General features: G+C 34.0%; 1 protein-coding gene across 1 annotated transcript in view; it reads right to left on the bottom strand.

Moving 5' to 3' along the window:
* Nucleotides 1-21221, bottom strand: part of LOC116308738 (ubiquitin carboxyl-terminal hydrolase 24) — a 31709-nt gene that overhangs the window by 5261 nt on the left and 5227 nt on the right. Inside the window, exons 5-45 of the mRNA XM_031719218.2 lie at nt 20689-20724; nt 19550-19618; nt 18558-18623; nt 18239-18313; nt 17996-18154; nt 17618-17732; nt 17408-17511; nt 16104-16211; nt 15337-15678; nt 14985-15266; nt 14111-14222; nt 12848-13065; nt 12015-12068; nt 11584-11696; nt 10302-10368; nt 9915-10025; nt 8785-8883; nt 8565-8684; nt 7890-7913; nt 6932-6976; nt 6492-6577; nt 6126-6210; nt 5348-5491; nt 5179-5273; nt 5009-5104; nt 4118-4313; nt 3718-3927; nt 3384-3453; nt 3224-3294; nt 3075-3129; nt 2891-2993; nt 2758-2819; nt 2580-2672; nt 1975-2058; nt 1661-1772; nt 1316-1460; nt 1131-1250; nt 1019-1059; nt 758-884; nt 620-673; nt 454-536 (exon numbers count right to left, since the gene is read on the bottom strand). Coding sequence (XP_031575078.2) covers nt 454-536; nt 620-673; nt 758-884; nt 1019-1059; nt 1131-1250; nt 1316-1460; nt 1661-1772; nt 1975-2058; nt 2580-2672; nt 2758-2819; nt 2891-2993; nt 3075-3129; nt 3224-3294; nt 3384-3453; nt 3718-3927; nt 4118-4313; nt 5009-5104; nt 5179-5273; nt 5348-5491; nt 6126-6210; nt 6492-6577; nt 6932-6976; nt 7890-7913; nt 8565-8684; nt 8785-8883; nt 9915-10025; nt 10302-10368; nt 11584-11696; nt 12015-12068; nt 12848-13065; nt 14111-14222; nt 14985-15266; nt 15337-15678; nt 16104-16211; nt 17408-17511; nt 17618-17732; nt 17996-18154; nt 18239-18313; nt 18558-18623; nt 19550-19618; nt 20689-20724 — 4451 coding nt within the window. The remainder of the gene's footprint in view (nt 1-453; nt 537-619; nt 674-757; nt 885-1018; nt 1060-1130; nt 1251-1315; nt 1461-1660; nt 1773-1974; nt 2059-2579; nt 2673-2757; nt 2820-2890; nt 2994-3074; nt 3130-3223; nt 3295-3383; nt 3454-3717; nt 3928-4117; nt 4314-5008; nt 5105-5178; nt 5274-5347; nt 5492-6125; nt 6211-6491; nt 6578-6931; nt 6977-7889; nt 7914-8564; nt 8685-8784; nt 8884-9914; nt 10026-10301; nt 10369-11583; nt 11697-12014; nt 12069-12847; nt 13066-14110; nt 14223-14984; nt 15267-15336; nt 15679-16103; nt 16212-17407; nt 17512-17617; nt 17733-17995; nt 18155-18238; nt 18314-18557; nt 18624-19549; nt 19619-20688; nt 20725-21221) is intronic.

The raw sequence follows: 21221 nt of genomic DNA, 5'->3' as shown, positions 1-21221 counted from the left end.
CACAGATCAAAATGACAGCAGAAGCAGATATTCGTGCTCTAGACCAAAATCACTGTGACTCCTGGCTTTAACGTAGACATCAAAGTTAAACGAGATATCTTCCAAAGAGAGATAAGCAAAAGAAAAATGTAAGCTGTCTGCTTTCCTGACATACTCTAATCTTGGTTCGAGTAATTACAGGTACAAAATAATGTCTCCTGGATAATAGAAGCAATTTCGTGCTTGTTGGCCTGTTTACCAAAAAAAAACATTCTTCACATTCCCATCGCCACTGAAGGCCACTGTCTAACCAACCCTCTTTTAAATAAAGCTTATTGTTCATCTTATTCCTACGATATCTGAAGATATGTTTCCATATGATTGCTGCATAAAACAAGTCAATTTTGGTGATCGCAGCGATCGTATGGAAACCAGGCTTAATAATTTGCACTATACTACAACCCGCCGGGCTACCTGTGGTTACATTCCTTGCAAATCTTCTGGTCAGCGAACATTCCACAGAAAGTCTTCTTAAAAACTTGCTCATGTCCTTTCCGCTGAAAATGGAAGTGTTTTATTTATCAGTTTAATTGCTCATTTCAATTTCCCTGAGTTTATTCTGTCTGTATATATTTAATACCTTTAGTTGCTCATCTAGTTGATCAGTCAGGTTACAGAAAAACTCAAAAGCATCCTTAAATGAAACACATGAATGCAAGTTTTATCAGCATTTGATAGTCTAACAGATTGGGACATTAATACTAAACTGAGTACTGACCTGCTGTTCCCTTACGTTAACTGGCTGACCCCACAGCTTGAAACTCTTCCAAAACAATTCAGGAGCAAAGTACTGCAGTTGACTATCCATCAAATGACCAAAGACTGATTGGATTTGATACAAAATGCTGCAGATGATATACATATCAAGTATTGCATGAGCTTGACTTGATAACAATTCTTCTTTCTACTAAATTTATGGTGTGATGAAGTGCTTCCATCTCTAGGTCAGTACTACTTACTTAGAGTCACTATAAATTACCTGTCTTTTTCAATTGGATCGTCATCAACACTTAGCACAGCCTGTAAATGATGGGCAAAGTGACCGACAGTTAGTAACAAATTTGTCACCTGGCAAACACGGACATGATTACCTCTCTTATTCCTGGGTGCATATATAACTGCTGTATGACAGAGTTCATGTAACATGTGGCTCCAGCATTCTTTAGACCAAGAAATCCACAAGAAGCCCTTGGTGATACTGGTGGCTGAAACTTGATCAAAATAATAACATTCATAAGGATTCAAAATTATCACGAGTACAAGGAACTTTACTTACTTCCCACTCTTTGAAGGTCGCTGGATCGCCTGTATGATGCATACTTATCAGCTGAGACACCACGTCAAACAGGTTTTCGCAGCAGCCTTCAGCCATTTCGACAAGAAGTTCATAGGCTGCTACTCGACACTCTGGACTTACACACCTTAAGATTAAAAGAGAAATATCAGATAAATATATTATATTTGAACGACTAAGGATCAGGTCAAACGTCGAACTTCACATGAGCCGAACAAAATTGAGACAATGGAGATTAAGACGTTTTTCTTTGATGTTATTAAGTTCGGTTCATGTAAAATTCAATGTTTGACCTTAGTCTAACACTTGTACTAGAAATCGACATACTTAGGATATACATCAATCATAGTATCCTTGGTTGGAGTTTTCCTCGTATCAAAAATAAGCTTGGAAGCGGGGAACAAGAAGTCATCCAGTAGATTGCGAATAAGAGATTGACCTTTAAGACAAGGAATAATACTATTGAATATTACAACGACATACTAAAATATCTATCGATGTATGTATCGCGACCCCCCCCCCCCCCCCCCCAAGGCTTGAACTAAACAGCAGTGAGACAGCAGCCGCCATAGCAGTGCATGCCGCCAATCCCCCCCCCCCCCCCCCCCACACACACACACACCACTATCATATTAACATACCCCACTTTCGTTTGTCAACGCCTTCACATGTAAACAAAGTTTTTGTTAATTTTAGATGACCTGCTAGAAGGAATGGCTCGTTCTCTGAAACATACAAACATAAAATACATATCTCAGATGGAATCACTGTCGGTTTCACATTACTTTTACATCTTTGGGTTCCAAACATTGTTTGGAAATTCGTTATGAACTTCTGAACTTCCCGCCGAATTTGGTTGGCTTATTTTGCAGCAAATGAACTTAATTTTCAACCAGGAGCTTCCGGAATTTCTTTGGGATATATTTAATCGGGAACTTCAAATTCTATATACTAAATCAAGTTCCAAATTTCGATGGTAAGCTCAAACGTTCATAACGAACTTAGTTTCGAAGTTCCGTAGTTGGAACTTCGAAATTGAATATCTGAACATACGTTTGGAACCCGAAGGCGTAAAGTAATGAAACCGACTGTAAAATAATGTCACCTACCAAACGTTATTGAAGAGGAGATAACAACCAAATAAATATGTTTCGCATAAACCGCCATTTTAGCTCTCTTCGTTGTCTCCTTGAAATAGGCATATGCAGTACTTTCTCCACGTAACAATGAAGGACACCTAACTTACCCAAATTAGTACCAGATTCAAAGTTGAGTAGCCACTGAATTTCATTTTCTATCATCTTTGTAGTGTTGATTTTCATTTGCTTTTGTTCTGTCACTGTATAATCAAGATGGAAAAAGTTATGGACGAGTCAGACATGAATATTATAAAGTAATTGGTATAATAACTGATAATAACATACCTGTTAGATAGTCCATCAAACGACAAATCAAATCAAAGTATTGAGTGCAGTTTCTTTGAAGTCTGCAAAAATAGAAAAGTATAAGCTAACCATACTGAGAAACGCACATCAAAACAAAAATAGTTCAACCAACCTGTAGTTTTTCCCTCTAACAAAAAGGTTTGGCGTCCACAGAGGAAGAGGTGCATTCAATAGAACATTAAGTATGAAGTGGTTTGGTGTTTGTACCTTAGGATCTGACAGGAAAATCATTGATAATTACGTTATTACAACCGGAACAGTTATATGGTATCAGACAGTGATGTATACAATTATACCTCCAACTGGTGTCTGGCTGAGGATAAGGAATTGCTCTACCCCAGTATGTCGAACCTGCAAGGCAATGACAATACAATACACATAAAGAGAACAAAGTTAATCAATCACAGTCACAGAAAACAAATGCCAAAAGTGAAAGCTAGCATACCTGTGAATGTGTGGTACCAATAACAATTTCAATGATAAAATCATTTACATTAGGAAGATAGTAAAAAACTCCTGGAATATATAACAAAGAGTCGAAATTTAATTAGTTACAAACATATAATTTGACTATGATATGGCAGTAAAAGATAAAGTTATTTTACCCATTAATGAAGTTCTCAGTTGTAAACACAACACAAGTAATTGTAATGCCTCTGCCACAATTACAACATCCTAAGTTAATAATAAGAAAAAACAGTTACTTGTTTTCAACACACAGCGACCATAGGGGAGTTAGGAAAAAAGGCACAGAAAAAAACATTCTTATACTGCTTGTTTTACTTCATTTTTTATTCGTTTGTATTATTTTTTGGCACACTTTCTTAGCCTCTAACCCATTCTTGCAATAATTAAAATTTTTTCAAGATTCTATTTTCGTTTAGAACTCTTATCTAAATTGGGCTCCCTGTGGTAAAACTAAAAGACATCTGCACTTACTTTATTAGTAACTTCCAATGGTCCAGATGAAATACTAGATTTAAAAGACTTGAGGGAGTCTGAGTCACTTCCACCACCACCATCATCATCAGAACTTTGACTTGATAGCCGCTGTCTACCTCCTGCTAGGTGAATTCTCCCGGCTGCAGCTGCCCAGGCTACTCGCATCAAACATGCAATTGTTTCAGCAAAATCATCTCGGTTCATTGTCTAAGCATTATTATAAAATATCTGTTATAAATCTCGCGTTCTGATTGTTTGGGAGGGCGTGCCTTATGAGAGTACACAGCATGCGCGCACATTTTCTATTTCTTCAGAACGAAATGTCAAAGTAATTGATGAAAAGGCTAGTCATATTGTACATCAGATGTAGACAATTTCTGGTAAACGATGGACACACCTCAATAGCTGCACGAACAGTTGGATGGACATCATCAATCATGCTGCTGGATCGTGGTCTTTTAGACTCAACAGATGAATCATCAAGGTCCATGGTGGCCATGGAGTGTGGAGAGGATGCCACAGTGGCCGTCTCATGATGACAAGATGATGATAATATAAAAGAGCTTTCTGTTGACTGTCCACAAAGAAGAAATCTAGAAAACAAATAGGTTACTTACTTAGTGAATATATACTTTCATTATCAAAGGTGCAAGACAGCATCTGAGAAAAATTCCTAGACAGGCCTTTTAAAGTTGATAGCAAACATATTTCAATCTCTACTTTGATATGAAAAATGAACTGACATGATAAAATATGTAATATGTGGAGAAAAAACTACAAATAATACAAGTCAAGTTCACATATCAGGAATTGGATTTAGGCTCTCGGTCAATCAGAAGCAAGATATTGGAATGTTAAGGCTATGATTTGAAAACAACTCTTATTGGTAAGTTGATGTAGATTGTAGATCTAACAACCTGATCTGACCACACAAAAGAAGAAACCACGAAAATCATGAATCATTAAAACAGTGAATTTTTACATATGAAATTACCAATTACGTGTGAAATTTCACCTTGAAATTTGGAAGTAATTTGTCCTTTTTTGTCTTAGCATAGGAAATTGAGCGATCTCGAGTACAATTTAGAGTTTATAAATTCCGAATTGTACAAGAAGTTTATGTGATTTTTTGTTTGTAGTACACTTTTTAAAAGAGAGTAACTTAATTGGGACTCTACAGAGTTCAATTTGTGATCTACTTGTACTCCTCTTGTCCAATAAGAATCAAGCTTTGTAGAATGTATTACAATAATAGATTGAAATTATTTGAACTTCGATGGAATGTTACCTTGCAAGCTGTAAACATATTGAATAACAACCACGTCGTATTTCAGTATCCACATCATGAGGAAACATGTCCTTTTGAAGGATACTAACCACCATGCTAAGAAATAAATAAAAATGGTTATATACTGATTAATACTAACACCATCAAAAATGAAAGAACGTTTTGATTACTCAAGGCCTGAAGCTTCCAAGAAGTTTTCTTTGAAAGCCTTTGCACTTGCTCCACCATCCCTGCAGTGAGTAGGCATTAACTTACTACTGAGAACCTAAGAAAAAAAGTAAATAATCATTATTGACAGTTATGTGATAAATAAGTTACAGAGAACATTGAACATTGTACCTCAAGGTTATAAAGTACTCTAAACGGTGACATTCCTGATGCTGTACATCTAAACATATTCTTGAGATTGGTAGTGGTAGTAGGATTGACACAGCTGCTAGAGTCATCCATGGAAGAATTGCCAGGTGAACAATTAAGCGTGAACTAATAATAATGTTAAAAGGGGATCATTTAGTGGTAGGTGAAGTTTAAATGAAAGTTCTTCCTGAAATAATTAACTAAAGGATGAAGTTTATAAATATATTAAAACCCTCATTAATAATTCATAAGCTTATGGTCCAATTGGAGTCACCATACACGTCACGTGCATGAACCTTTATACCCGATAAAGTTCTCTTCATTAGTATTCAAGTGATTTTATATAAAGACACATGTGTCTTTATATAAAGACACGTGATCTTTATATAAAGACCACTGAAATACTATGAGGATGACTTCATAAGGGATGAAGCATGCATCCAAGTTTAGATGAAGACATAGAGCTTCATCAAGGTCATAGTCAACCCTAATGATCTTTGACTAACGTGCCTGTCTTTGCCTTGGCACGCAATATCCAACGTGTGGGAGCTTCTATTGAATCTGGTTGATCGTAGATCGTGTTTTATCAGGTATAAAAGCACGAGGCTATGCCTCGTGCTTTTATACCTGATAAAACACTCCTACTCGTTTATTAAACAGTACATAATTATAAAGATTTACGATTTATATAGATTGCTTCATGGAAATATGGCATACACTCTACACATAGTAAATGCACAATCATAAAATTATCATGGACCTGTTGTCCAATGGAATCCAGTGCTTCTTGTACATCAGGATCAGTGGGTAGCAACATTATAAGTCTTTGCACACGAGAGGTAATACTGAAAGTTATAGATGATTGATCATTTGATTATATGTGTTTGGTCAAAGGAGATCAATGAATAATAATAATAATAATAATAATAATAATAATAATAATAATAATAACAACAACAACAACAACAACAATTTATTTACTGATGAGGTTGTAACAGGTAAAGCTCAGCTTTTTTCCCACCTGGTCTTCCTAATAATAATATAATACAAAATATAAAATCTATAAGAGGCTATACTAATTAATGCCAGTGAAAACTATTTGAGCACGTAGCATTGAGAATTTTACCTGGGTTCTTCTATTTCAGCTAACTGATATAGCTTATTAAAAGCTCTGCATTCTGTGGCCATAATTACACCAGGCATTATGCGCTCCTACAGTGGAATAGTGTATAATTAGGATAATTGAAGGTCCAGCCCAAAAAAATGGACAAGTACTATAAGATTGACAGTGAATTACTGAATGATGGGTGTGTGTGTAAATAAAATAGTGTACATGTCTATATACTGTGGTATTCTGGGAGCTGTAGCTGATAAGTCAAAGAAACTTGGCTATGCTTCACTTTTCTCTACAATGCCTCTATTGCTCTACAGCTTCCAGCATATTTACATATTTATGTTATTATAGCATATAGACACATGCACCATTTTATACTTCTTATTATTTTAGCATCTGTTTGCTAAAGTTGGATGACTGTTATTTAATATTTCGATTATTGCACTCTTTACTTGTTCAAGGGCATAAGTCTGGCGGCTACATCCACTAGCACTAGCCTGTTGAAAGAAAAACCAAATACATCACAAACAGAGCTTGTTCAAATGAACCATTTTCAAGCTGTCTCCTCTGATAATATAAATATTATAAAATAACTGTTCTATATCTGATTAGTTGGGAGCATGTGGTTCATGAGAGCACACAGTACGCATGCACAAAAAACTTGCTTGCTGTGTGCTGTGTGGAGTTATAAAGCACTTTGGGAATGGCAAAACACTCCAGAAGTGTCGAGAAGCACTCCACTATGTGTCGTGCTTCTCCTCCTTCTGTTGTGTTCTGTCAACCCCTATGTTCTATATAACTGCACAAAGAAAGCAAATTCATTTCTTCCGCACATTTCATTCAAACTATCCTCAGATACTTCGGGGAATCTGTTAATTGATTCCTGAAGTTCCATGTCAAAACCATATTATCGTTTTTTATGCTAAAAAAGGTCTTCAAAAAGATCCCAATTTACAACTTCCCCCACCATTTTGAAAAAAATTACAAGACAAAAAAAATTAAACAAGGCCGGCTGGCAAGCAAAAGTCACGTGCTGATTGGTTCAAAGTCAATTTCTATTGTTTCTCCTGAGTTTTGATTGGCTGATAAAAACTATCCAATTACTGAATAATTGAATAATTTGAGTTCTCCCAAGAAAAATGCGAATTGAAACGATAATTAATCTTTAATTTGGACAGAAAAGATAATTTGAAAATAATAAAATAGTTACTTATGTGGAATTATAGTGATGATAGAGTGCAAACAATTAATCCGTGAAACACTAATTACTAAATAGTACAAAACAGTGCTAATTAAGCAATAGAAAACATTGGAATTTGCATGAAATTGTGCTATTAAGTATTACTAAGGTTTCATGGTTATATTGTTTGCACTCTACAATTAAAAGAAAATATTGACCCAATATCTTACCACGTCACTTTTGATATCTTGCATCTAGGACAAAAATGTGAAACATAAAAAACCATTCATATTATATATCATAAAAATGCCTGTTATGAATCTCAAATTCTGATTGGTCTTAAGCATGTGCTTGATGACACCACACAGCAAGTGTCACACCTTCAGTTGCGTCATTCCTATCCAAAATAATGGTTATTGAAATTTTTCTTTTTCATAAAAGAAAAAAAAATTGTTGTGCTGTGCTTGCCATGGTTATTGGCAGACACTCAAGAAATGTTGACAAGCACTACGCTATGTGTCATTCTGTTCCGAACACTTCTCTAGTGTTAATAATAATAATAATGATAATGATATCTATTTATATAGCGCTCTTTTCCATATGCATAAGTTCAAAGGCACTTCACAATGAGTTTTTGAACAAGATGTGGTTAGTATGAGGTGTAGGCACTGAGGGTGGTCATTGCCAGGGTTTCTGCCAACCCCCTGCTTTATGACTGCACACAGAAGGAGTGCATGTTTTCTATTTCTGCAGTAATAAGTGGTAGTGGTAGTACTGACTGACTGAATTAATCCTAGATTAACACTAATCATGCTTTGAATGACGGAATCTATTTCCAGACTGAAATTTAAACTTCGATTGGGCTATTTAATCTTTTGAACAATCTGGCCAAGAGAGATATTTACCTCAACCTCATCCTTTGTGGGAACCATGGTAACAGAAGCTCCTGATGTTTTTACAAAAATAAGCTGCTCTTCCTCAAATTCCAATTGATAAAGAAGCTTTGAGTCTTTAGAAAACATCAGCTGAATAATTAAACATAGAATTAACAGGTATAATCTCAAATCCAAATAATATTAAACATAAATTATTTTTGTGTTTAATACCAATGTTAAGCTCTCTTACCAACTTTTCATTGTTGAATATTTGTACTTGCTCTGGATTTACATTCAGCCTACTGGATATTCTTTGGCGAACAGAGCGCAGAGATTCATTACTATGACACTAGGAAAAAGATAAAAAAGTGCAAAATTCAAAAATATCAATAATTTTAATAACAATCACATTCAGACATGTGAAGCACGTTTTGTTTTTGTTGTGCATCCAAATTAAAGAAATCTAAAACAATAATTATGTTTAAAACCTAATTAGCAACACAGCACATCTTGTGAGGTTGCAGGTCATTAATACATGATATCAAAAATATTACCAATGTCCTGGGTATAAAATATTACACCCAGTCCCTCTTCTATGTGCAATGAGAAGTCATTTGCCTGTAACTATAGCAAAGTCAGACTAGTCCCTTTACTAAAAACTAGTTTTTTTAGCCCTGTTTCTTCTATGATATACTTTGAAACAGTAATGATGAAATGGTAAATTATACGATGAAAAAACTTACTGAATACTGAATGATATACTTTGAGCAAGGTCCACAAAATATGACTCATAAAACACAGCACTAATGGAGAGAGGGGGTAAATTGCTCATCATCAGCCTCAATTATTGTTAGCAGTTAAATTTCAACTGAAGGAAATCCCAAAATTAAAAATTATATACTTTACACTAATTGACCTCTTTTTAGTAAAACACTGAGTCTAGTGTTTATATGATGAATAGGTTTGTTATACAACACACTCAATTTCCTGTGTACTATGGCCATTTTTCCAGTGCAATTACAAACCAGTTTTGAACAATTTTTAATAGAAATCGTTGATTCTCTCTTAGCCAATCATATCTTGGCATTATGTTAGATATGACACGTCACAATTTGATTGCACTGTGTGACTCACATAAGTGGTTTGGTTTATTGACTTCCGAGTTTGCTTGTTTACAATAAAAATGGTTGTTTTTCATGCACTCTTACTCAGTTTTTGTGTCGTGCAATAAACTCTTTATAACATTGCTAGTTGTGTTTTACAGCTGAATAATGTTACTCATAAAGCTTTATTTTTCCAGGCCCCTGGGGGTTCAAAAAATGACCACTTTAACTGGTAAAATGATTGGGCTATAATACAAAACTAGCACTGTATTAGTACCTGTAATGTCATATTTTGTTTAGGAACATCACAATTGATATTAACAGTAATTGGGTAACCATGAAATGATGCACCATGTGGAAGAATAGTTCTTGGACCAGCATTAAGATCCTTTAAACAAAGCAAATCAGTAAAACAAGTTTGCATGTACTAGATGGTATATTCATTAAATAAGGTGTTAATTAACATTGACACCCGAAGAATTGTCCTTTTTTCAATCGAAAGTTTTGAGTCAATTGAGTTAATAATTACCAGTATGGTTAGAAAAAAAATGAATACAAACAATCATTTTTTTAAAAAAAGGACACAAGTAGCTCAGCGAATCTGAGTGCAGGATTCGTGGTATACCATAAGTAGGTTTAGACTAAATAAAAATATACTTCACACCTCCACAGTGATTATGTAGTGTTCTGCAATCATGAGAAGTCTTTCAATATTGAGTAACTGGTTTGTACTAAAGGCAAAGGAGAAGAAAATAGTTTAGATAATTAAAATGATCCAAAAAATAATATTCTTACCTTTCACCTCCTCTGCCATCAAAAGTTTTCCCAAGACAACACAACTTCCATTAGACCAAAAGAGCAACAAAAACTATATCTCAGCCAAAGTTCAAGCTAATTTAGTGGTTTGAGAAGCGGTTGATTATATTCTTATAATTCAGTTGAAATGTATGAATCTGCCATCTTTGTCCTATTGTGGAGCACAAAGATGGCGGCCAAATCACGGAAGTTGAAAATTATGTTTATATTGCAATTGCTTCAATATTTTCATAACAATGAGCATCAAAATAAAGTTAACAATCATCTACTGAGTTAACAACGTATTATTTCTATTTTTAATGAGTTGAAAATGCGTGACAGAATTGAGTGTCAGAATTTGACTCATAATAATCCAAAACCAAACATCGATAATACGAAAATTATTTTGGTAAAGCTTTTCTCACACCAGTGAAAACAACATATTCAACAAACAGTTTTATGGAGTGATGACTTTGGATTTTAGTTTTTTGATGATGCACGTGAAAGCCATGAATGTACGGAAATAATATAGAGGATATTACATGGGCGCGCAAAGATAAGAATTTTATCTTCGATAGAAGATGAAATTCGTATTTCCAAGCGGCCAGGTAATGTTCTGCTTATTATATAGATATCGATGAAACTTAAATAAAACAAAAGCTTAAAAATTCTTTATTAAAGTATGTTACTATGTCAACAGCGATATCTTTACGTGTGAAAGATATGGTATCTTCCACTGGTGAAAGATATCAAGTTTTTGACACTAGAGAAAACCTGGTATTTCATCGATATCTACATAATAAATAATTTTATCAAACTCATTAATAATTCATGAGGAAAACACAACAGAAATCACGACTGTGAAGAGTGTTGTAAATCTGATACAAAACTCTGTTCATTTGCATAAACTTTAAGTTGGATTTTCTTGGCCAAATTCACTTTAATTTTGAAAATTTTAGTGAAACACAAAGGAACTAACCTAGACGTTTGATAAGTCATATACTGTATTCATGTCCGTGTTGTATCAGATATACAATCACTCGGCTACGCCTCGTGGTTGTATATCTGATACAACAAGGCCACTCATACTGTATATATTACATATTAACTACAATCCACATAATCACCTAGTAAGTAAAAAATTTACATACCGAAGAAGAGAAGGAGAAATGACTACATCATGTGTGATAGGTGCTGTTGCTGCCATGGTAACACTAGATGCTGCCTGAGTCATTGTGTGATGACCAAGTAAAGACATGATGTACTAGAAAAGATAAAATGAACATCATTTAGTTACAAACTATAGTTCGTTATCTTTGTATTTTAAAACATTTAGGGTAGAGGCGGATCCAGGAATTTGTTATGGGGGTGTCCCAAATGTTGAAATGTAAATAGTTGAGATAATATATGCATAGCTGTAAATGTTTCTTTTGCTTAAAAAAAAGCTAAGAGTAATAACTGTATTAGTCTGGTATTACTGTATTAGTGGGTTGTCCGGTGCACTGCAGGGCACCCCCTGGGTCCACCCCTGGAGGGCACATTAAACCTGAATAAACAAAGATGTTTTAACAAGTCAAAATACCTCAAGACGCTTGTAACATTCTAAAATGAATTTCTTGTGAATATGCAAAGAATCCTAAATCAGTAGAGTGAAAAAAGTTAAAAACTATTGATTAATAATGGCAATGCAACTGATTGAGGTGAGTCCAATTCAGTCTGTAATCATATGAGGGATTAACAAAAATGGATAATCATGTAGCAGGAGTTCAAATTTTATTAGTTAAATCTTCAGAGTATGATTAAAGTCTGTTAACCAATCAGATTATCATTTATTCAGAGGAAATTATAATAAAAGTAAATGGTTGAAGTGTCGAAGGTGTTGAAGTTTGTCGCAAAATGTGATTATCAGGGTGACTACACTCATGCGGACTATCATATTTCACAACGAAATCATAATAGTTGTGAATAAAAATAATAATTAAAATGTTTGAAAGGAATAGAATAGAATAACATATGAAAGAAGATTGGAACAACGTCTGACTGGGTTTGATTCCCGTCTGGGGCTCAGATTTTTCTGAGTCAGACATTGTTCCAATGGTGCAGGTGCAGGGTGCAGGATCTTTCTTAGTTAACCCCTTTTGGGTTGTTCCCTCCTGCACCTTTCCACTTCTTTCTTAAGTTCTATTTGTAATTCTTTGCTTTTTGTGTGTGGAAAAATAAAAACCTTTGAAACCTTCTTTCAAAAATTAAAATGTTATTTTGAAAATATGTAGCATTCTCTGGTTTCAAATTCCTCCACCCATAAAAACCAACATGAGATGATTGTGTTGTGTCCTCAATTATTGTGAAAATGCTAGAATGACTATTCAGAAAAAACATAATTCTTTAATAATTTATTGTTCAATTTTCCTTTACCTTTTTGAGTTTTGGAGATAGCCAAGTGTAGCTTAGTTTAAGGAGCAATTCTATAGCCAACACTGCAATTTCTTCAGATGGCACTTCAAGTACAATTTGCCACAAGTAGTCCAACCCTAATAACTCCATTTTCTCAACTGTGTAAGTGTTCGAAGTTTTCTTTAAACGGTGCTCATTCAGGTTAACACTCTCAGAGAAAGCTTTAAAGCACAGAAATCCTTTAAAAATCATATAACCAAAATATTAGTTCATAAGAGAGGCATATGCAGAATGTACTATAATGAAATTAGGGGTTATCAATCAATCAATCATTTAATCATTATTCCATCCAAGAGATACATATTGAGATACTTAATATAAATATAGATTATCTCAGCTCGTTGACTCCCTCCAATTACCCAAGCGTTGCATGGATTTTCATGTTTATTGAAGGCACCCTAAATATCATTAACAAATCATTAAGAAACTCAGTAGGTAACTTTTAGCTAAGTTTCCATGTCAAAAAAGAAGAAATTTCCATATCAATCGTATCTCAAAATTAATGAGGTTATTCATGCTCATCTTTCACTTTCTAATATTCTACTCTATTCTATTAGAGAAAGGTACACGCATTCCTGGACAGTGTTGTTTAATTATTTAATAGTATTCCTAATTCATTAATATATCATAATTATTAGTTGTCTATGCCATAATCATTTAATATAATCATAATTATTAGTTGTCTGTACTGAGAGTGTCATAGTAGTACAGACTGAGGGTGTCATGGTAGTTCAGACTGGGGCGTCATGGCTTATGTGGGGGCATCATGGCTGGGGGCGTCATGGTTTATACTGGGGGCTTCATGGTAGTACGGACTGGGGGCATCATGGTAGTACAGACTGGGGGCATCATGGTTTACATGGTGGCGTCATGGCTGGTGGTGTCATGGTTTATACTGGGGGTGTCATGTTCGGTTACCGTCTATACCATAATCATTAATATATCTTAAGTATTTACTTCTTTATTTATTCAAGTTTAAATGTTGCGGTGCCCCTATGTAACATATTATATTACTTATTAATTATTTTTCTGTTATTAAATTAACACCCACGCTTTTAATGTGTACTTTATATTGTTATAATTCAATCAGATTAGTTGACTCAGGCTTATTTTACCAGACAAATCGCATAGACCTTTGAGATTGGTGCAATTCGTTTAGAAACAATAAGCCAGAGTTACCTAATCTAACTAAAATTACTATGAATCGTGGTAATTAATATTTACCTTTCATTGTAAGTTTACTTGGATCAAGTTTTAGAACTTTACTATTGAAAATCTGTGATTGGGTGTCAGGCTCTAAGTCACAGAGTCCTTTAGTAAACCATTCAAAGGCAGTCTAGAATGATAGATTAAAATAAAGATTTCTATTGAGTAAAATGATAAAAATAAAATAATAAAATAATAAAGTAAACAAATACTATTCTGCATCTAGTAATTATTTGCATTAAGAAAGAGAAAGAGAGATGGGAAGAAAGAGAGTGAGAGAGAGGAAGAGGGAAAGAAAGAAAGAGTAGATCTCATCTTACTATCTGCCTGATAACTGCATAAGCCCATAAATTATATGGTAAAATAAAGCCTTCCACCCTGATGATGTTTACATAATGTAAACTTTTACCTACTAAAAAGGTTGTAGCTGCAGTTAAAGGCAACAGGCAATAGGTGACAGTAGAAAGGTCATTCCAAGATCCAATAATAGATGAAATAACTTGGGATTCTTATTATTTACATCAAGAACATGAAGTTAAATGTGAAGATATCCAGCATGCTCCCTTGATCAACCCTTTATTTTTTTAATTTACTATATGTAATAACTATGTAATTTCTTTCCAACTTGGAATGACACAACATTTTTAGAAATAGATGTATGTGACAAACAGAGGGTAATAAGCATAGAATTTTAGTAAGCTTAAAAAAAGGTCCTTATATTCCTTCAACTTCTTCTTACTTTTAAGATTTGTGCTTAAAACAAGCCCTCAATTCCAATTCTTATGCATACTTCCAAAGATGGGAATCATCATGATGATAATATTGGTATGTGTCTGCTTGTCAACAAGTTTTTATGTAAAGAATCAACAGCAAATAATATACTGTCATCTACCTCTTTATCAAATTCGCAGCAATCAGGGCTAGATACTAATACATCCCACAAGTCTTTTGCTCTACTCCATGGCAGGTACAGATCAGCCTCTTGTAGCACAAACCCCAAAAATTTAAGATGAATGTAGAGTGAATCATAGTGCGTATAGCGTCCATCAAGGAGAGTATCTTCATCTACTCTTGACGGTACTGCAGTAGATACAGACAACTGATGGCAGTGTACTAAGCTATTTGTAGTAAGCTTGACCAAATCATATGTTTTGTTGAGCTCTGGAAGAATGCCCTGTCAAATTAAGGCAAGTAATGTCAATGATTATTATTAATTATCATCATCATTTTACAAAATAATGTACCTTGTCATGCTTATTGTACTGTTGTTTGATCATTCCCCTTGTAATCTTGAGCAATTGTCTAATAGCAGGTACTACCCACACTCCTTTCTTGATATCTTCGATACATTTAACAGCATAATTCTTTTTGATCTGTTCTTTGACAGTAAATGAGTCACTCAGTATGTCAATGTGAGATTTTAGAGCCTGCTCAACCATATCCATTGTCAGAGAAGGAAGGTGAGCTAAACTCCACAACAAATCTAGCACTTTTGTTGTTATCTTCCCAACTCGAGCTTCCTTGCCAATGCGTCCAATGAGTCCTAGTAGCTTCTCCTTCATTTTGTCACTTTCAGTTCCCCAACTCTAACATTCCAGAAAAAAAAAAATGATTAGTTATTTTTCATTTAGTTATGTGAAATGAATTGAATGTGTGATATTTTATTAATTTTCAAATTCTATTGCTTTCCTGAAACAACTTCTGGACTGGTCAAAGTCAGGGCCAGCTAAGTCAGAGCATGCCCAGTAGTTTCAATTTTCTATAGTATGCAGCCATTGTAAGATCCAAACGACTGTGTCAGCCAGCCATGTAAATAACATGAAAATGTATTTACAAGCCTAAAAAGTCAAATACTTTTACAATATGTATGAATGAATGAATGAATGAACACTTTTATTTAAACTTTTATGTAAAACTACACTTAATAGCCAGTGGCTAACAAACCTTTTCCCACATCAAATGATTGAAATGGAATTTAGGTTAAAACTATTGGTTAATGACATCTTATTACCTGTTGAATAAGTATGAACAAATGATCCAACTGATTGGTGTTAAATCTAACAGCAGCAGTAGCTAATATGTTATGAATATTGTCTACTTCTGTTGGGTGCTTGCCAAACTATCAACAAAAGTGGAAAAAAAAAAAAAAAAAAAAAAAAAATGACCATTAGGTTTAATAAGTTTTATTATCAGGACTCTTTTGACATTTTGCAATTGGATGATTGTCACTAAAGGACCAATTCTACTTGGAAATAATGTTTTTCCATTTGAGATCATGCATCTTTCCTGTCTCCCAACTGTATTTGATCCATTACTTGGTTACATGTGCTAGACCAGAGGTACATAATCAAAACAAACAATTTTCCCCCCAAAACCTCCAGGAATAAAATGGTAAAAACAAACTAAATCTCAAAGGAATATTTTGCAATTATTCACCGAAGGCAAAGTGAATATCGGGGAGACACGAGACACAAGAAACAAGGTAAATATTCCTTGATATTCACTGAGCCTGAGGCAAATAATTGTTTTAGCATATACCAACTTGTGTACAGAGTAACTTATTTTTATATACAATAATTCAATAAAAACAAACAAACAGAAACTTTTAGTTTGCGTGAAAAATTCACGCAAAACTTTTAGCAAAACTTTTAGCAAAACTTTTAGCAAAACGTTTAGGCCATACTTTGTTGCCTTTTTAGCATTGATAGGAATGGCATTTACTTTCATTTTTTCAACTTTCTCATTGGAAATTGTAGCAAAACAATTGCTGACAGATGCCATTTTGTTGCCGACTTAATATTCTGAGATTCAGAGGTGAATGTCAATGAATACAATACTCACCTCCAATTAACCAATGAGCGTGCACGTTCTTAGGAAGTACATAAGTTAAATATGCTAAATAGATATAGAGTTGTACTGGTTTATAATTCTATTTTATTTTATGACCATGAATCTTAGAGCCTGGACACTAGCAAATAGAGAAATCTGATTGGATAGATCGCATCGGGGACTGGTCTAGATTATCCGGTATTAACCAGTCCGATCGCATATTAATCTTACGGCGAAAACATTTTGTCCTTTTCAATGAAAAGTGGTCATATAATAAAACTCTTATCAACTGAGCTTGGTCGGTCTGCCCGGGATAATCTTGACCTCGGTCGGGTATAGACCTCGGTCAAGATTATCCCGTACAGACCTCCCGCTTGGTTAATAAGATCTAAGCAATCTTGTTGAGTCACTAACTGACTTGACCTGGTATTAGCTTTGAACTCTTAAGAAAGTATTAGTGTCAGTTTAGTAGAGATTGACACTAACCTGCATTTTCCAAATAATTGTCAGTTCATCCAATGATAGTCTAGTGCCAAGGAATTCAACAAGAACCTTCAATCTATCACAATACTGAGACTGGTGTAGATTACCTGGGAAAATATGCAAAGCACAGGGTAAATGAGTATTAGCAAGGTAACAGCTACTTTAAGCATGATTATGCAAGCCTTTTCATTATATCGCAACCAAATAACTTACTTTCAAAGGCAACAGAAAGAACCTTGTTTTCCAGCAACCAATCAAATAGTGTTTCTTGTGGAATGCTCACTTTACTGGATTTATGCCTTTCACAATCATCAATAAGCTTACAAACCTTGATAAATCAAAAGGACAAGAATACAGTTTAGGATTTGCAACGATATATTTCTAGAAAGAATTAATAATTGTAATAATTTACAATTATTCAAGGAAGGCAAAGTGAATTTTGGGGAATATTTACCAAGAAGCAAATCTTCGAGTGGCAAGGTAAATATTCCTGATATTCACTGAGATTGAGGCAAATAATTGTTTTAGTATTTTTAACAGAAGTGAATTTTAATTAATAAATAAAAGAGAGAGATTTATTATTCCACTTACCTCTTTCAATGAATTCATTTTGGCATTAAAGTGAGGTGTTTTTAGCATTTTTAGTGCTACTTCAAGTCTTAATTCATCAACTCCTGGTACTTCTTTATGCCAAAGTCTCATTCCCAATAACTTAAGAGTTGTAAGCAAGTCAAACACTTTTCCTACTTCCTAATAAGACAAGAAGGGAAAATATTAATACATTCTGACTTATTCCCATAAATCAGCAGAATACAGAATATCATCAGCACTTACCTTTTGCTTCATATCTTCATCACTAAGTTCTTGTATATATGCTATGTTTTTTTCAAAAACATTGCTGAACACAACCTATTTAAATATTTCAATGATAAATCAGCTTGTGAGATGTTAAGAACATTATCTTTTTCTTTAATAAGTTATGTGTCAATTCAGTTCTTGAAGATACTAATATAGTTAAGATATTTAACAACTAGATGTACTGTATATGTAGGCTTGGGTCTACACTTATCTCATGTGAATAAACCATCTACCATGACTGATACTAATCAACCTCATAATTCAACAAAATAACTTCAATCAAAATAAAACTTACAGAAATGACTTGAACATTCAAGTAGGAAGCACATACACCAAGAGGTTTTAATAATGATGCCAACATCTAAAACAACATATTGAATATATGGTAATAAATTAAATTTATTTTATTTATTTACAAAATTAATACTGAGCGTCCGACATTTGTCTACACAGCCCTTCGTTTACCATTAATTTGTGGTTGTTTGTCAACTGTTAGATTGCTCTCTTAATGGTGAGCATGAAACAATGCACTAATAACAACATGTTAGTCAGTTGACTTAGATGTCCACCATTGGACAGCCTTGACTGGCCATATCATGGCCTTGACAAGTAGAAAAAAGTTAAGAGTAGTAAGAGTAGGCAAAGATATTTACAGTATAGAGTACCACGGAATCCCAGTAATAAGCCACCCTCCCACCACCCTGTCCCGCTAATTACAAGCCTACACCCCAGTAGCAAATTTGCATTTCTGTCAAGGCTTGATTACGATTGTTGCATTAAGAATGTTGTTCAATTGAAATGAACTCTATTAAAGATTTTTTTAATACAACAGATTTCAGACATCCCTTCTCTCTTTAAGAGATCACGCCTGGATTACAAACTCCCCAATCGTAAGCCAATCAGAAAACCATCATAAAATCATATTGTATCTGTAACTTAGCAAGAGTTACAATACCATACATGTATGTTACAACAAACATTTTCATTGTAAGCTTTGTGTTACAGGCATGAACAAGGTAGTTGAACCATCAATCACCTAACAGAAGTCAATCCTAAGGTAATATCTCTCTATATTTTTTTCTTTTTGGCTACACAATGGTCCAAAAAGTGGTGATAGTGGAATCACTGGAATTCAGTGGAACCACCATCTACATTCAACAACAGGGCATCTGGGGTGCTGTTACTCATATTTTACCTATTAGAAGAGTCAACTGAGGGATTATGTTGAATGTGTAAATTAACATCATATTAATCTTGCCATATGTAGGGTATGCCATATTTACTTACAGGTGCTGTGACACTCTCTTCTGATTCTATAAGTTTGCGTATTTCCTCAAAACCACCTTTTTCAGCAAACTGGACAAATAATTTAGTTAGGGTTAGGTTATAACTATAGATAAACGCCTTCAATTAAGTAAAGGGGAAGACCCAGAATACTGCAGTCAGTGGCTGTATTCCTCTAATATCAATAGGAGCCCTGATACACACATAAAAAATATAAGAAAAAGGTTATAGAGTGCACACCTTATATAACTGAAAAACTTTTGTAAGAAATTGCACAAACTAGTAAGGTAAATAGATCATAGACTACAAACCTTTTTACTAATTTGTACAAATTTGCAACTGAATGTTCCCACAGACTTATGGTATACACTCTTTGTCAAACTCATTAATAATTCATGAGGAAAACACAACAGAAATCATGACTGTGAAGAGTGTTGTAAATCTGATACAAAATTGTGTTCATTTGCATAAACTTTAGGTTGGATTTTCTTGGCCAGATTCACTTTAATTTTGAAAGTTTTAGTGAAACACAAAGGAACTAACCTAGACATTTGACAAGCAAACTACATTTTTCATGTCCGTGTTGTATCCGATATACAAACTATATGCAAACTATATCTGATACAACACGGCTACTCATACTGTATATATTACAGAAATTACAAGCATTAGTATACTTTATACTACAGTATTTAGCATTTAATAGCACTATTAAATTAAGCAGTAGTTAGTACTATTTAGATTGTACACTTTTAGCATTTATCCTCTATGACTAATATTACTTATATTTAACAATGTAATATTTACAATGTAAAACTATATATTTCAATTACATGCAAGATTGAATTATATCTATTGCAATGATATAAATTACCTTAGTTAATACTATGGGTTGTAAATGCACATGTTACCTACTTATAGAATAAACAAAGATAGAGCCCCAAAAAATAACCACCCTGTTAATGTTACGTGACTCATAGGGCATTATCAAAGTGTTAGGTAACAAAGTAGAACTTGGCTTTATGCCTAGTCATTGTAAATTATCAAAAATACATAAAAGTGAAATAAATGTATACAAGACCATTCTAAATGCTACCTAAACATTATTTGTGTTGGGATTACAGTATACCTAGATTACTTACTCTGTTAATGATGTTTACTAGCCATCCATATGGATCCTAAAATGAAAAAAATTATAAATAAAAGTGCTACTATCCTTTCTGTATTTGCTTTAATTTGTAACTGTATAAATATCCTATTGTTTGAATTATCTAGATCACTTTGTGATAGTGATCTTACTTAAATCTTGAAATAAAACACAACTATTTGTTAATGCTAGCCTCGGTAGTAGCCCAAAAGGGATGAGGAATAGGGTGGGTGATGTGGAGAAGTTGAAGAGGGAAAATGGGGATACAAGGGAAAGGAGGTTCTAAAGTTCCTTGGTTTTTGCCTTTAAACATACAGTATTTGGATGCTAAATTGCCATTGGTTAATGTTGCAACATCCATCACATCAAATCTGGATAACTCTGGAATGCGTAGTTCCAGAAATTATCCATGAATGTTGTAATATCTATGGTTTTGTGTCTGTAATCAATCCAACATTTTGTTTGTTATTGAATTTTGAATAGACATCTAAGAATTATATATGAGGTTTTTTTTCGGTTTGAAGCACA

Source organism: Actinia tenebrosa, unplaced genomic scaffold (assembly GCF_029948245.1).
Source record: "Actinia tenebrosa isolate PJP-AT-01 unplaced genomic scaffold, QUT_ActTen_1.0 PGA_scaffold15__27_contigs__length_11533743, whole genome shotgun sequence".
Lineage (NCBI taxonomy): Eukaryota > Metazoa > Cnidaria > Anthozoa > Actiniaria > Actiniidae > Actinia > Actinia tenebrosa.
Note: the sequence above shows the minus strand (reverse complement) of the source record. Positions and strands in the feature narration are given on the sequence as shown.